This window comes from Mastacembelus armatus, chromosome 9, assembly GCF_900324485.2.
Source record: "Mastacembelus armatus chromosome 9, fMasArm1.2, whole genome shotgun sequence".
NCBI lineage: Eukaryota > Metazoa > Chordata > Actinopteri > Synbranchiformes > Mastacembelidae > Mastacembelus > Mastacembelus armatus.
Window position 1 is genome coordinate 25,666,375 of NC_046641.1, and position 14,687 is coordinate 25,681,061.

Consider the following 14,687-nt stretch of genomic DNA (forward strand, 5'->3'; position numbering starts at 1 on the left):
ACCAATGGGTTCTATTAGCTTCAAGCCAATCCAAAAAAAAAAAAAAAAAAAAAAAAAGACTCCTGATCAATGATCAAAGACTCCTGACTCCTGCCCACCTGACTGATTATCAGGTGGGCAGGTACTCTAAACTTGGTGAAGGGGTTGATGTTTGCATAGATCGTGAATGTGACAGAAAATACAGATCAATATTCTGAACCTTCAGCTTCACTGAGATCTGCAGTTTTTGTCTGGTTTAACTGCATCAGCTGTTTTATTAGGATTATATGAAATAAACAGGGCGTGGTGCTAAAATTGTAAATAAAAATAAGTATGATTTTTGCTTTTAATGTGAAATAAAAGTTAAAATCCTGCTGTAATCAAACTGTCAAAAACTCAGATCACACTGGACCATTACAGGTGGACAAACACCAACTCAAACCAGCTGCTGCTTTGACACCTGATGGAAAACATCTGCACTGACATCACAAACCTTAAACTGTTGGAATCTGCTTCAAATGAAGTGCTTTCTGCTCAGACCTGAACATACTGGTTAAATACTTCAGACACTTCAGGTAAGGCAGCATGCTGTTTGACAGCTGGGGGTGCTATAGGAAACTATCAGAGCCTCTGTACAACACAGAGGAAGAGTAGAAATGTGTTTGGTTTGACAGAATAACTAGTCTACGGTCAGTGTGATGATACACAGACCTGAACACTTATTGTTCATAAACAACTACTGAGCTCGGTCTTTGGCTGCATTTAAATGTGCTGTCACTAAATACTGTTTATACAAAATAACAATCAGGTTTGATACCTGGTTTCTCCACACACACCTGAAAACCAAACCACCTGACAGACGTCTGCAGGGACATGTATAGATGAGGGTTTTGCAGAAAATCAGTCATGATTACAGGTGCTATGTTTCCGTGTCATATGCTTTTTGTTTTAGCTTCATATTTGTGACAACATCCATCCATCCAGCATCTTCCACTCAACTCTGCTATGTGGCCGGTGGGTGCAGTGGGTGAGAGGCAGGTCCCCCCTGGACAGATCAGCAGCCTATCACAGGACTGACAGAGACACAGACACAGACTCACATTCACACCTATGGGCAATTTAGAGTCCCCTGCTGCTGGGAGGAGACAGCGTGACACCACCGCTCCACTGTGCCACCCTTTGTGAAAACATAAGAGCATAAAATAAAAAGTCACTGTTAAGGTTCCTAACATTATTAAAAGCATTAACTTTAAAACTAGTGACCTGACAAACATCAGATAAGGTTGGTACTCAAGAGACCTGTTGTCATGCATATTTTGTATGACATTATTACTTATGAGGTAACTAAGCTCTGATGGGTTCTGACCAATCAGCAGCAGATGTTCAGAGTGAAGCAAGTGGAGGAAAAGGAATCAAAGCTTCACTCGGTCCCTCTCTCCACATCTTAATAAGGTGCTGTTCCCTCCCACTTCAGCAGGTACTGGACTGTCCCCTGAGGAGTGATACGTCGAGCCAACACCTGGTATCTCTCCCCATTGGTCAATCTGCCTGCCACGCCAAAATAGGAGGAGATGGAGGAGTGAAGGTGAGAGGAGTCAGATGGAATTTGGGTGGAGTCAGACAGAAAGTGGGAGGAGTCTGACGACAGGTGGTGTTTAGCTTCTTGATTTTCCAGGATCCCAGCAAGTTCCTCCGATCCAGGCTCCTCCCCTGCCTCACTGCGATTGGCCCATTGGCTGTAGCTGTTGCTAGGCAACTTCCTCTTTCTGCTGCCCACCTTCCTCCTGAGGACACAGAGGTCAACTTTCAACAGGAGATGGCATGTACAAATCAGCATCACAATATGGTTGGCGGCTGGTAATTAACCCAAGCTTCTTATGTGCTACCTGTGGCCACAGAAATACAGATGTGCTTCCATTCACCTGCTTTTATTTGCAATTTCAATTTGTGCATAAAAACGCTGATGGAAAATCTTGACACACAGTGTTTGGGAGAAAAATCCACCACAGATGTTTGTCTGACAACACTGTTAATATATTTAGGAAAATTACTACATCTTTATTTACATCTATGCCATGTGCCAACACAGCGGAGAGCAGCTGCCTCAATCCTACTCCCTGCCAAGTTGATTATCTGTTGCAGCCTCTCCATATAAAACACTTGATACTGTGATTTATTGTCAGTAAATTGTTTATTGTTCTTTTCTCTCTCCTCTATCCACTTCAGCACTACTGTGAAGAACCTTGGAGTTATTTTTGACCAGGACATGTCCTTTAACTCTCACATAAAACAAATCTCTAGAACTGCATTCTTCCACCTGTGCAACATTTCCAAAATTAGGAACATCCTGTCTCAAAATGATGCAGAAAAACTAGTCCATGCATTTGTTACCTCAAGGCTAGATTACTGTAACTCATTACTATCTGGATGTCCCAGTATCTCCATAAAAAGCCTCCAGTTAATCCAGAATGCCGCAGCCAGAGTCCTGACAGGAACTAGCAAGAGAGATCATATTTCTCCTATATTAGCTTCTTTTCATCGGTTCCCTGTAAAATCCAGAATATAATTTAAAATCCTTCTTCTCACATACAAATCCCTTCATAATCAAGCTCCTTCATACCTTAAAGACCTCATAGTACCATATTATCCCAATAGAGCACTTCGCTCTCAGAGTGCAGGTCTACTTGTGGTTCCCAGAGTTTCCAAAAGCAGAATGGGACGCAGAGCCTTTAGCTATCAAGCTCCTCTCCTATGGAACCAGCTCCCAGCCTGGGTTCAGGAGGCAGACACTCTCTGTACTTTTAAGGCTAGACTTAAAACCTTCCTCTTTGACAAAGCGTATAGTTAGGGCTGGCTTCAGGCAACCCTGAACCATCCCTTAGTTATGCTGCTATAGGCCTAGACTGCCTGAGGACTTTCCATCATGGACTGAGCTTCTGCTGGAGGTTTCTTCTGTTAAAGGGAAGAGACACAGACCAACCTGAATTTGGATTTACTTTGATTTTATACTTATTCACTTAAGATTTGAACTACCTGTGGAGGGAAACCAACTTTATGAAGTGTTTGAGAAGTCGATCTTTGATCTCTGAGTACATGAGATAATGATGTCAGAGCTGAGGAACAGGAGTAAAGTGGAGGATGGTTTAGTTAACCAGTAAGTGGACGTTACCTAAAGTGGTAGGAGGTACTGGTCGTAGCAGAACCTGAAGTGGAGGCGTCAGTGGAGTCCTGATCGATACTGACAGTTCTACTGGAACTACTGAAGAGGGGAAAAGTCAGGCAGCGATAACACACTGATGTGCTGAATATTAATTCCTAAAGGGTATTGGTGTATTGATCTGCGTCTCACCTCTTAAGGCTCTGTAGTTCATCTAGAGTGAAGTCAAAGATGTTGGCCATGTGATGGTTGGACGTCCAACTGCAGGTCAACTCGTTCTACATTCACAGAGCAACAAACAATTAAAGTCTCTGGCAGGACATGAGACCACGTTCAAGAAACAAACAGCAGACACACTTACGTTAGGAATGGCGTCTTCTAATAGCCACTTGGACTTCCTCTTCTTCCTCTCAGCCAAACCACTGGATACAAACACACAATTTAATTTTAAACATAAGCAGTGACTGAAGCTTCTGCTGCAGGGTATCTGCAGGTTTCTAAGAGCTAGATTTAAGACTTTTTAAGACCTTTTTAATACCACGCTGAATGAAATTTAAGACCAATTTTGTGGAAATAAAATAAAACATCCCACAATACAACCAATTAACACACTGTTTATTGATATAAATTGTTTACACACCGTTTGACTTATTGAGTAAAACAAAAATAAAATGCCAGGTGTTTTCCGACAGGTTTCCGCAGCCGCTTTGTCTTATTCACACCGCATGTGGGTCTCCAAAGCTTTCATACCCATTGTTCCGAGTTTTAAATTTTTTTGCACAGCCTGCACCGGACCTCGAACACGTTGCCACTAACTGGACTTAACCACGGCGCAAAATTAGGGTTTTGTAACCAATTGTCATTAAATTTACATTTACTCATGGCAAAAGACTAAATGCTGAAACTTTCCCGCAGTTCACGCAGCCGCCGGAAAGCATGTGTTAAATAAACTCCCCTCAAACGCGTATTTTAGTTGGTTCCGCCTATTTCGTTCTGCGTAACAAATACGCGAAAGGCTTTCAAATTGATAATAAAATCTTCTTTATGGGGTCGGTTAGATTTCATTTTAAGACCTTTGAAACGCAAATTTAAGACATTTTAATGCTAATTAAGGCCTTAGTTTTATAATATGGAATTTAAGACTTTTTAAGGCTCCGCGGACACCCTGTGCTGTGTTCAGCTCAGTTACCTGTGTCCTGTCAATCACAGTTTTCCAGGTAAATAAGATGAGAGGAACCAAAGTCACCTTAGCCCAGCAGGTAAGTATAAGACACAAGATTAAAATAGCATTAGAAAAAGTAAGAACTTGGTGTGATAACTACCTGGTTCGGGACAGGCCCTTCTTATGGACCCGCCCCCCATCGTTTTGAGCACGTTCAGGAAAGAGCTTGGATGGGGGGTTGGGAGGGACCCTGGTCCTCAGACGAAAGATACACTTCCTCTTCTTTATCTCCTTCCCACAGAGAAACCTAAACACGAACACATTGATATTGTGTTTACACACTGACAATGAATGTGTCACCACCATGTGTGTGTGTCAGACAAACTGTCTCCATGTGTTCATTTTACACAGCTGCTGGTATTAGAAGCGTCATGCTAAAACAACAATACATACCTGTAATTCTAATGTGCCATCCACCTCAAACACCTCATTCTGACTTGTTCTGTTTATACAGGAGGTGGTGGACTAATACACTGTATGTTTATAGAAGTAGAATGGTGAGGCAAAAAACTCTCTTGAACAGTCATTGTAAGAGAGTGTGTGTGTGTTTGTCTTACTTGCTCTTGTATTTGTTCAGAGCATCTAGCAGCTGCTGGCCCCTCTCTGCTGGAGGGGTGTTGGACAGCTACACAGCAAACACACAAATGGGTTAAAATCAAGACCAGTTCCCATCCAGCTGAAGGCTGCTGGTCTGGTCTGGTCTGGTCCAGGTTGAATCTGTTACCTTCCCGAGCTGTAAATGTTCCCAGTTTGCAGAAACAAAGGCAAGGATCTCTTCCAGCTCAAAGTATTTCTTCTTGCTGCTGACAGACAGGTTGTAAAGGACCAGGTGAACCAGATCGACCCACCTCAGAGACAGACGACGGACGTATTCTGATCCCTTATTACAGACCGAACATAGGAAGAGATAGAACCTGAGGAGGAGGTCGGAAATATGAGGCAACTGTGTCAGGACATACAGAGCAGTTAGGAGGAGCAGAGGAGGCGCTATGTTACCTGTCTCCAAACATCATGGACTCCTGCAGACACTGAGTACAGGCTTCATGGAACCACTGCTGACACCTGAAACACTGCAACATCTTCAGATACCACCTACACATGCACAAACAAAATATTAGAGCTGTGGGACACATCAAACCTGGATGAGTTGCTGTGTGTGAGGTTCTGTGATTGGCCAGTCTTACTCTCCGGGACCTCCACAGTAACAATAACACTGCTGCTGATTAGTCCGGTGCTGTGAGTCCCAATCCAGAGAGTCCAGCTCGTACAGTAACACCTGTTTCATGGCTGACAGAGCTTTGGCTATAGGACCTTTCTTCAGAGCGCCCCCTTTCTGTGGGGGGATACAGTAAGAGAGGCAGGCAGGAACTAAGTCAGACAGGTGAGTGATTGACAGACATGGATGGATAGAAAGAAGAGTTCCTGTTATTTTGTCCACCCTGTTTAAAACAATGAGGCTAAATAACAGAATCATGAAAAAAAAAAGAAAAGAAAAAAAAAAGCTGCTTACCCTGACAGCCAGAGCAAAGACACATCGTCTGCAGAACCAGGGACTGAGACTGCTGCTGCCCTCTACAGGAGGGACATGGCATTGCTGGTGAAAACCTGAAAGAGAGGGAGACAAACATTTAACTAGATGATAATAGACTGCAGGCCTGCTTCTGTCTCCTGCAGACTGGAATTCATTAACCTGCTGCTATTTCTGAGATGAGTGATTGCATGTTCTTCATTTATTTTAAACTTCACCTAGTGTTCAATGTGAGAAACATTTACACTGAAGTTACAACTTTTCTGTTGTACAAGTTAATCTGTTCATCACTGTCTCCCTGCCTCTCACTCACCGATGCCACACTTCCCACAGATGAGGATCTGGTTATTCTTGTTTGACTGACCATCAGAGTTTGGCTCTGCCTCCTGGCACACAGAGCAACGTGGCTCCTCCCCTGGCACTCCAGCTGCAACATGATTGGACACAAGATGGTGACTGACAGGAAGAGGTCAGTCTGCACCTGTCTCCGTCTCTCTCTCCCTCTCTTTTTCCCCCCACCTGTCTTTTTCTCTCCCCACCTGTCTCTCACCGTGTTGGATGTCTTTCCAGAGGACCCAGAACTTGGAGTTGTCTTCAAACATGACAAAGCAGCTCTGCCTCTGGGGGCTCACCTGTCCACCAATCACATGAGTTACACCAATCAGAGGATAGATAGTCTGTGTACATGTCTTTATTACATTATTGTTGGGTCCTCACAACGTAAGGTTTAGGTTAGTGTTAGAAACACAGTGTGAGTATGAGTGTTACCCTCTGTATCTTGCCCAAGTAGTAGAGCCCATCGGACCAATGACAGAGGACGAACTGTCCTACACTCAGGTTGGACTCCGCCCCCCCATCGTCCTCCAAACCATGCCCTCTCATGCATGCTCTTCCCCCACGAGACACCTGAGGCTCCAGACCACAGAAAGTTTCAATCAGGTCCTCAACCATGCTGCAAGAGAGGCAAGTGGTCAGTTTGCATCATAATCAATAACCAGCTCGATAGTCATTGATAGGGTATGGTCCCACCTGCACCATACAGGTGTAGGGTTGATCAGTTAGTATCACTGATGATTTATCTCAGTACTGGCTGTGATACACTGATAACAATATTGGCTTCCACCAGCAGTTGTACTAAAAGAAATGGTAAGCAAACCTTAAACTTGCTTTACTGTCCTAAAGTTATCTATGCTGAAAAACTTTTAATATGCTATTTTTTAATAAAATCACCATCCCCAACCCAGGTTACGGCCCACCAGGGATGAAACTGTAGAAACAGTGTTTCCAGATGTATTACCAAAGACCATCGGCCAAATTTGAATAAAGTCACAATAAACTAGAAAGTGTTTCCTTTCCAATGATACCAAGCTCATCAATACAACCCTTAACATGTCAGTACAACAGGAAGTTTAATTTGGGTATGCAAAAGAAGGGAAGGTAACAGTTTAAATTCTGACGAGTTTACACAATGTATAGAATTTATATAAAAGAAGTTTTTAAATTTTAAGCTTTGCTATACAAACCACGAACAGTCAGTCAGACGGTCGGTCAGTCAGTAAGTCAGTCAGTCAGACAGTCAGGTTGGGGACCTGATTCATTCCGGAACCGTCAGGGGGATTTTGACAAGTCGAAGCATGCGCAGTGCCTCCTCCCATCACATCAAGACACACAAACCGTTAACTAACCAAGTGACTCACTAACTAAGCTTAGGCTAAACACCGTTAAGCGCTAACTAACAAAGTGACTAACTAAGCTCAGGCTAAACAGTTAACTAACCAAGTGACTAACTAAGCTCAGACTAAACAGTTAACTAACCAAGTGACTAACTAATCTCAGGCTAAACACCGTTAACCGCTAACTAACCAAGTGACTAACTAAGCTCAGGCTAAACAGTTAACTAACCAAGTGACTAACTAATCAATCTCAGGCTAAACACCGTTAACCGCTAACTATCCAAGTGACTAATTAATCTCAGGCTAAACAGTTAACTAACCAAGTGACTAAGTAAGCTCAGGCTAAACACCGTTAACCGTTAACTAACGACTAAATTAACGGCGTAGCCTGGGTTAATTGTAACTAGTGACTGGTTTAAGTTAGTGTTAGGTTCGGCCACGAGCTGTCTGCAGAGAATTAAACGGGTCTAAACTCTTTGACACCGTTAACCCTGAGCGGCTGACCCCGCTCAAACGGAGCAGAAGCGTGTTACACCACAGAAACCAGAGCTGTCTTAACGTTACCTCCTCTGATCCGGTCCGAGTCCCACCAATCCTCCGGTCCTATGACCCACAGCCGGTTTGTATCCCTGTGTCCTCGGTATCTTGCGACCGTCTCCGTTTCGTGGCGCTAAACTTCAAACTTCTACCGCCGCCATTTTTTCACTTTTCCCGCGAATCACAGGAGGTGGTTAGCATTAGCGTCATCATCATGCCGTCATCGGTAACGTCATCACGTCAGGTCAGGAAGTGCCGCAACGCATCGAAAAAACGCCCCATACAGAACTCCATTCACTTTTTCACAGATTGAATTTAAGACACTTTCTGAAGCGTGTTATGTTACAACTACAAAATTAAACAGTAACTAATTAAAATTAAACATTACCCTCCTTTTTCTATATAAACGGGAAAAACAGAATACACCCACAACTAATTGTCAGTTATTTAGCTTTCAAATTTGTTTGAAATTTGTCCATGTTCTCTAAATTGCTCCAAGTGGAGTTTTTTTTAAAGAAAAGAATTAAAAACATCTACATTTCATCAAATTAGGGAACCCCTGAGCAAACATTCACAGCAGGTTATGTTTCATTGTGACCTTCTAAACCTAAAAATATATTAATTATACACAAAACGTTATTAATTATATTTGTAGTGTTCATAGTGTTCATAATTTTTTCATTGATTTGTTTTTAAAAGTAAATATTCAGTAAACACACTATTATATATGTGATACATATTTTAAGGTGGCTGTGGTTAAGGAGGTAGAGAGGATCATCCATAGCCAAAAAGTCAATGTTTAAGCCTGGCTTCCCCAGCCCACAAGCCCAAGACTTGTGTGATTTCTATGCAAAGGGTGAGTAGTGTAAAAAGTGCTTTGATTAAGCCTATGTAGAGAAAAACAGACGTCAATTTACTAAGGATGTGTAGTACATGTAGAACAGAGCAGTTGTTTAGTTTGTGGAGAGTTTGTTTTTGTCAGATGCTAAAAAATGAAGCTTCATGTTAATGTTATTTTCCCATGTCCAAACGTTCCCATTTATCAGTTTTACAGTGAGATGTAACTTCAGCTCAGTCAGAAACCTGATATTAATATAAAAAGTTATTGATCAGAGCACAACCAATAGACACAGTCATTGATCTGATTATTTATGACAATAGGAACAAGTGATGACATTTTATAAAACAGACAACTAGTTAGAGGTCAAAGGTCAGGGTTTAGAACATTCAGCCAGAGACTCATTTCCCACAATGCAACACAGAGCACCATAGGAATTAATTCCCACTGGTTGCCATCAAACTGTTCAAGTCTTTCCTCTGAAAATCAATCTGTCTATTATTGAGGCTTTATATAATCTCATTCCGATCAATCAACCTGCCCCTTTCATCTATTCATAGTTTTCAGTCCATTTAGTATGTTCATGCATATTTAAATGGGGTACACTGTGTATTTTTCGTATTATTTTCTGTATTTTTGAAGATGTGAGTTCATTTTATTTCTTATTGTATTTTATATGTTATTTTCATTTAGAAATTTGCTTTTAATAAAGTATTTCTGACTATGATTTAAGGACACAGTTAGAGGTTGGAGGTAGGGTTCAGGATTAGGATCTGAGGACCAGGTGTCTAGTTAAGGTCAGAGGTCAGGTTTTTGATTAGGATCCAAGGACCAGGAGTCTGGTTTAGTGCTGGGTCGTATCTTCATCTCAGTGAACCTGAGCGAGTACTGCCAGCCAGTCCAGCTGGACCACTCCACCCCGTCAGCATAGGATGCGTGGCCTCCTCTCAGGTACTGGCCATTCAGGTTGGAGGTGTGGCAGTTACGGTACCACCATGCTCCCTGGTAGTATGCTGCACAGTTGTTCTCCGACTGATCATGGTCACGGTCTTTGGTAGTGAACCGCATCCCAGAGTGCTTCAGGAGGGAGTCGCCTGGAAGGGACAGAGACATCTGTTAGTACTGGAAGTGGTGTTGGTACTGGGACTACTCTGTAGTTCTGCAGTATTGCTGGCATTGGTACCTGCAGTCCCAGAGTACTGGTCCACAGTCAGCGGGTATCCGTCCTCCTCAGGGTTCACAGAGTCACGACCAACAGAAAAATCAGCATAATGAGCAAATGCTGTGGCATTATCGAAGTCGGCCATGTCAATGCGTAACTCAAAACCACCAGACCTGGTGAGGGAGTAGATCCTCTGGAGACCTGAGAGACAGACAGGAAGAGAAAGAAACACAGGTAGAGAGAAACAGAAACAGTTAGAGAGATTGGGTTTTATTGGATTTATTAAATCTAAGACAAACTTTTTTATCCAGTGCTACTATTATAGTCTTTTGACAACATCTGCACCTGGCAACCAGATTCTGGTTCAGGTTCAGATTTTAAAAGTCTCACGTCTCCACATTAGAGACACACTGCTTCCTATGTTAGTGCTACTTGCTGGGCTTGAAACTAGTTCAATCCACTGACCCGACAATGGCATCATGTCAAAATAACAGGACTAAAAAATATGGACAAAGTATAAAATAAAAATATTTACTGGGAATGATGTGGCACCATCAGCTCAGAACTAAACTCATGGTCATATGGTGTTAGAGGGCGCTAAACCACGCTTGGCTAAGGACCTTTCTTCAGAGTGCCCCCTTACACACCTACAGAGTCATCATACCTACATTTAGGGAAGATCCTTGCTGAAGTGCTCAATCTGGAAGGGCGGTAGGCAAATACATGAACTGGGCTGGTGGATTAGTGTCAGCACAAGACACATCCAAGGTGGACAGGGAGAGAGCAATGCCATATGGTCACATGTTTGTGTTCCATGTAATGTAGAGCCACCTACAGGACAAAGTTTACCTGTTTACTCTGAAACTGTGTGTGCGTGTGTGCGTGTGTCACACCCAGCCAGTGCTCTCCAGTTGTTCTTCCGAAGCCGTCTCTGTATGCCTCCCAGCCTCGAAAGAAGTTCACCGAGCCATCCTCCCTCCTCTGGATCACCTGTAGACACAGTGTCCATCACGTCACAGGACGTTACACTGACATCTAACCCTAACCAGTGGGTGTGAAGTGACGGATAATTTATCCACTGATGATCAGCTGATCTGCTTATTAAAGTTTGATGACTCTAATTCATCCTTATCATGTAGTTTCTTTAACATTCTCTGTAATTAAGTTTTTTAATCACTCCATGATTCTCCAGCTGTGCTTTTATATTATTTCAGAGCAAGTAAACTGTCTGTGCTCAAAAGTTTAATAATAATATAAAATATAAAGTAAATCCAGGCAGCATGGTGGCTGAGTGGTTAGCACTGTTGCCTCACAGCAAGAAGGTCGTGGGTTTGCAACCCGGCCTTTCTGTGTGGAGTCTGCATGTTCTCCCTGTGCTTGTGTGGGTTTTCTCCAGGTACTCTGGTTTCCTCCCACAGTCCAAAAACATGTATGTCAGGTTGATTGGTGACTCTAAATTGCCCATAGGAGTGAGTGTGAGTGTGAGAGGTTGTTTGTCTCTATGTGGCCCTGTGATGGACTGGGGACCTGTCCAGGGTGTACCCCTGCCTTTCACCCGAGAGAGAGCTGGGATAGGCTCCAGCAGATCCCCGTGACCCTGGCTTTCAGGAAAAAGCGGATACAGAAGATGGATGGATGGATAAAGTAAATCCTATGAAGATTCAGCAGCTCCCTGTTTCCTGGTTGGTCAATAAGCTAGTTAGCATCAGCTGTGTAACATCACTAATGAGCTCAGCCTGACAAGCTGCAGTTTGTCTGAAGACCAGCAGAGGACACTGTGTGTTGGCGTGTCTCAGTACCGTCCAGCCTCCTCCATCCGTGGTCATGTCGCAGTAGACCATGAAGCCATTGGGGTCATGAGTCGGAAACACAGAATAAACACCGTCCTGAGTGACGCCCAATGCCATGACGTCACTGCAGTCCCTGGGTCGAGCCACTGAGGGCAAGAGATGTTCAGAGACACTTAGACAGGAAAACAAATCACTCTGTGGTTGTATTGTGGTTTATTAGAACTGTTTGTCTTTAAACCTCCTGTGCAAAATGTTATGATTACGAAACAACTAATTTCAGATCTACTGTTTCCATGAAGGAATGTAGAAGACATGAAATTAACTGCATAACATCCAGTGAAATTTGTGTTACCTGTGTGTGTCAGTGTGTGTTACTTGTGTGTCAGTGTGTCACCTGTGTGTGTCAGTGCGTTACCTGTGTCTTTCTGCAGGTCTCCTTTCAGTGTCCTTAGACCTTCTGTCTCCCTCTGCAGGCTGAGCATAGAATCACTGAATCCTGCAACTAACTTTAACACACCTGAGTGACTGTCAGACACCACCTGGACAGATGCAGACATAAATATTAGTTGTGTGTAATGTAATATGCTGCTTTATATTTCTTTTTTTTTAGGGGGGGTTCTTTTTATTAGAATTGTTCTACCAAAAGACTTTACTCACTGCTGATTTGTTTTTATTTATTTATATTATTTAATCTATATTATTTATAATTAATTTCATAGTTATTAATGAACCAGCTCTGCACTATTTTAAATTACATCTTATATTAATTTATTTTAAAAAACAAACTCACCTGGATGATACGGCTCTGCTCGCTCTGCAGTCCGTTCAGTTGTTGGTCTAAAACCCCTTGACCTCTTTTCAATGAATCAGCTTCCAGCCTCAGGTTGTGGATGTGGCCTACAAGCACCTTCAGCTCCTCAGCCAGTTTCTGGACCAATCCCCTCTCCTGCCAGTCATCCGAATTGTGACTGGACAGTGCTCGCAGCAAAGAGCTCTGCAATGCCTCCCACCGCAGGAAGTTCTCACTATAGTCCGGACAATTTGGGTCCAGGAAGATGCTGATTGGTTCTCCAGCTGTGACATGGGACACCGTCACCAAAGCACCAGACTCTTTGGGGTTGGTCGAGATCACAGGTGAGGACATGGCTCCATTCCTGTTACAAAAACAGCAGAGTTCAGATTTCTATTCTGGCAGTCAGGTGAGACAGAGAGGTTACAGACAAACAGACAGTCAGTCAGTCAGTCAGACACAGTCAGACTCAGGTATTCAAACAGACAGTCAGTCAGACATAGTCAAACAGACAGTCAAACAGGCAGTCCGTCAGACAGACAGTAAAACAGTCAGTCAGACAGACACATGCGGGCAGTCAGGCAGACAGTCAAACAGACAGTCTGTCAGACTGAGGTATTCAAACAAACAGACAGACAGACAGACAGTCAGTCAGTCAGACACATAGACAGTCGACAGTCCGTCAGACAAACAGGCAGTCAGACAGTCAAACAGATAGACAGTCAGTCAGACAGACACTCAAATACTCATGCAGACAAACAGTGTTACCTGCTGATGAAGGGCAGAGGATACTGATTCAAGTAGAGGATTGCGATTGTTGCTGTGATGACGATGACTATGCTGACCAGCACGATAACAGACCACAACAGGAAGTGGCAGCATCTCTGAGACACACACACAGACACACACACACGGTTATGCAGGATAAGATTTTGCTTGAAGGGGGGTCACTGCATTCAGAAGAGTCTTTTGTGTTTTAGATTATGTCCTTCAACCTTATGGGACATGAAAAAAGCTTTTCGTACTAATTTTCGTTAACCCTGGTTAATCAAACCCTAAATTAAATAAATAATTTTTGTTTGGGCGGTACAGTGGAGCAGTGGCAGCAGGTTGTGAGTCTGAACCCAGGTGGACCCGGGGCCTTTCTGTGTGGAGTCTGCATGTTGTCCCTGTGTCTGTGTGGGTTTTCTCCTCCCACAGTCCAAACACATGCAGGTCAGGATTAGGGTCTGAACCCAGGTGGACCCAGGGCCTTTCTGTGTGGAGTCTACATGTTGTCCCTGTGTCTGTGTGGGTTTTCTCCTCCCACAGTCCAAACACATGCAGGTCAGGATTAGGGTCTGAACCCAGGTGGACCCGGGGCCTTTCTGTGTGGAGTCTGCATATGGTCCCTGTGTCTGTGTGGGTTTTCTCCTCCCACAGTCCAAACGCATGCAGGTTTCATTGGTTGGATGGTGATTCTAAATTGCCCGTAGGTGTGAATGTGAGTGTGAGTGTGGGTTGTGGGTTGGGGGGGGGTTAAGAAAATCAGGTGTTAAAGGTGCAGAGGACTTGCCTCTGCTCCCGGAGTATTTATTCAGTGAAGGCGACAGGTGCTGCAGATTAGACTCACTTTGATCTGATGGTTTAACTCCAGATTAAGACGAATTAACGGTCTGCAGGTTGGAGACTGCTCTGACTTCTTCCTGTTTCTCTTTACAGGTTCAGGTTCTAGAAATCTAAAACCTGAAACTGTAACACTTCATCTATCTACCTGTTTCAGGTAGATAGATGAAGTGTATAGTGTGTAGTGAAGTAGTCTTATTATTTTGTCAGACAAAATAGTAAGACTTCAGAGTTTGACTTATTTCAATCTTTATGGCAGCAAACAGAATTTATAGCCACCACCCGTCTGGCATTACCTTGTGTTTGTTGGGTTGTTTGGTGTCAAGCTCTGAGCTGCTGTTGTTCATGATGGTCCACCGATCGTTCAGCATCATCCTGAAATACAAACAGTCTGAGGTAACTGCAG

General features: G+C 43.3%; 2 protein-coding genes across 4 annotated transcripts; both read right to left on the bottom strand.

Moving 5' to 3' along the window:
* Nucleotides 1-56: 56 nt before the first annotated feature.
* On the bottom strand, nucleotides 57-8,280 carry phf19 (PHD finger protein 19). Of its 3 annotated transcripts, none has more exons than XM_026322470.1 (14): nucleotides 8,124-8,280; nucleotides 6,655-6,838; nucleotides 6,437-6,518; nucleotides 6,200-6,313; nucleotides 5,869-5,963; nucleotides 5,543-5,691; nucleotides 5,355-5,450; nucleotides 5,083-5,272; nucleotides 4,916-4,983; nucleotides 4,459-4,605; nucleotides 3,498-3,558; nucleotides 3,329-3,414; nucleotides 3,149-3,235; nucleotides 58-1,763 (listed from the first exon to the last, which is right to left on the bottom strand). In XM_026322470.1, exons 2-14 carry the CDS (start codon nucleotides 6,835-6,837, stop codon nucleotides 1,424-1,426), a joined length of 1,698 nt encoding a protein of 565 aa, XP_026178255.1. In that variant the 5' UTR covers nucleotide 6,838; nucleotides 8,124-8,280; the 3' UTR covers nucleotides 58-1,423. The 3 variants fall into 3 exon arrangements, with proteins under 3 accessions (XP_026178256.1, XP_026178255.1, XP_026178254.1); XM_026322469.1 differs by having other exon boundaries at nucleotides 59-1,763; nucleotides 3,149-3,238; XM_026322471.1 differs by lacking the exon at nucleotides 6,200-6,313 and having other exon boundaries at nucleotides 57-1,763; nucleotides 3,149-3,238.
* A 1,452-nt stretch (nucleotides 8,281-9,732) lies between these two features.
* Nucleotides 9,733-14,655, bottom strand: fibcd1a (fibrinogen C domain containing 1a). The gene is made up of 8 exons (XM_026321994.1): nucleotides 14,578-14,655; nucleotides 13,445-13,560; nucleotides 12,677-13,040; nucleotides 12,302-12,425; nucleotides 11,896-12,032; nucleotides 10,990-11,086; nucleotides 10,118-10,297; nucleotides 9,733-10,028 (listed from the first exon to the last, which is right to left on the bottom strand). The coding sequence occupies exons 1-8, from the start codon at nucleotides 14,653-14,655 to the stop codon at nucleotides 9,733-9,735; spliced, it is 1,392 nt and encodes a 463-aa protein (XP_026177779.1).
* Nucleotides 14,656-14,687: the final 32 nt, after the last annotated feature.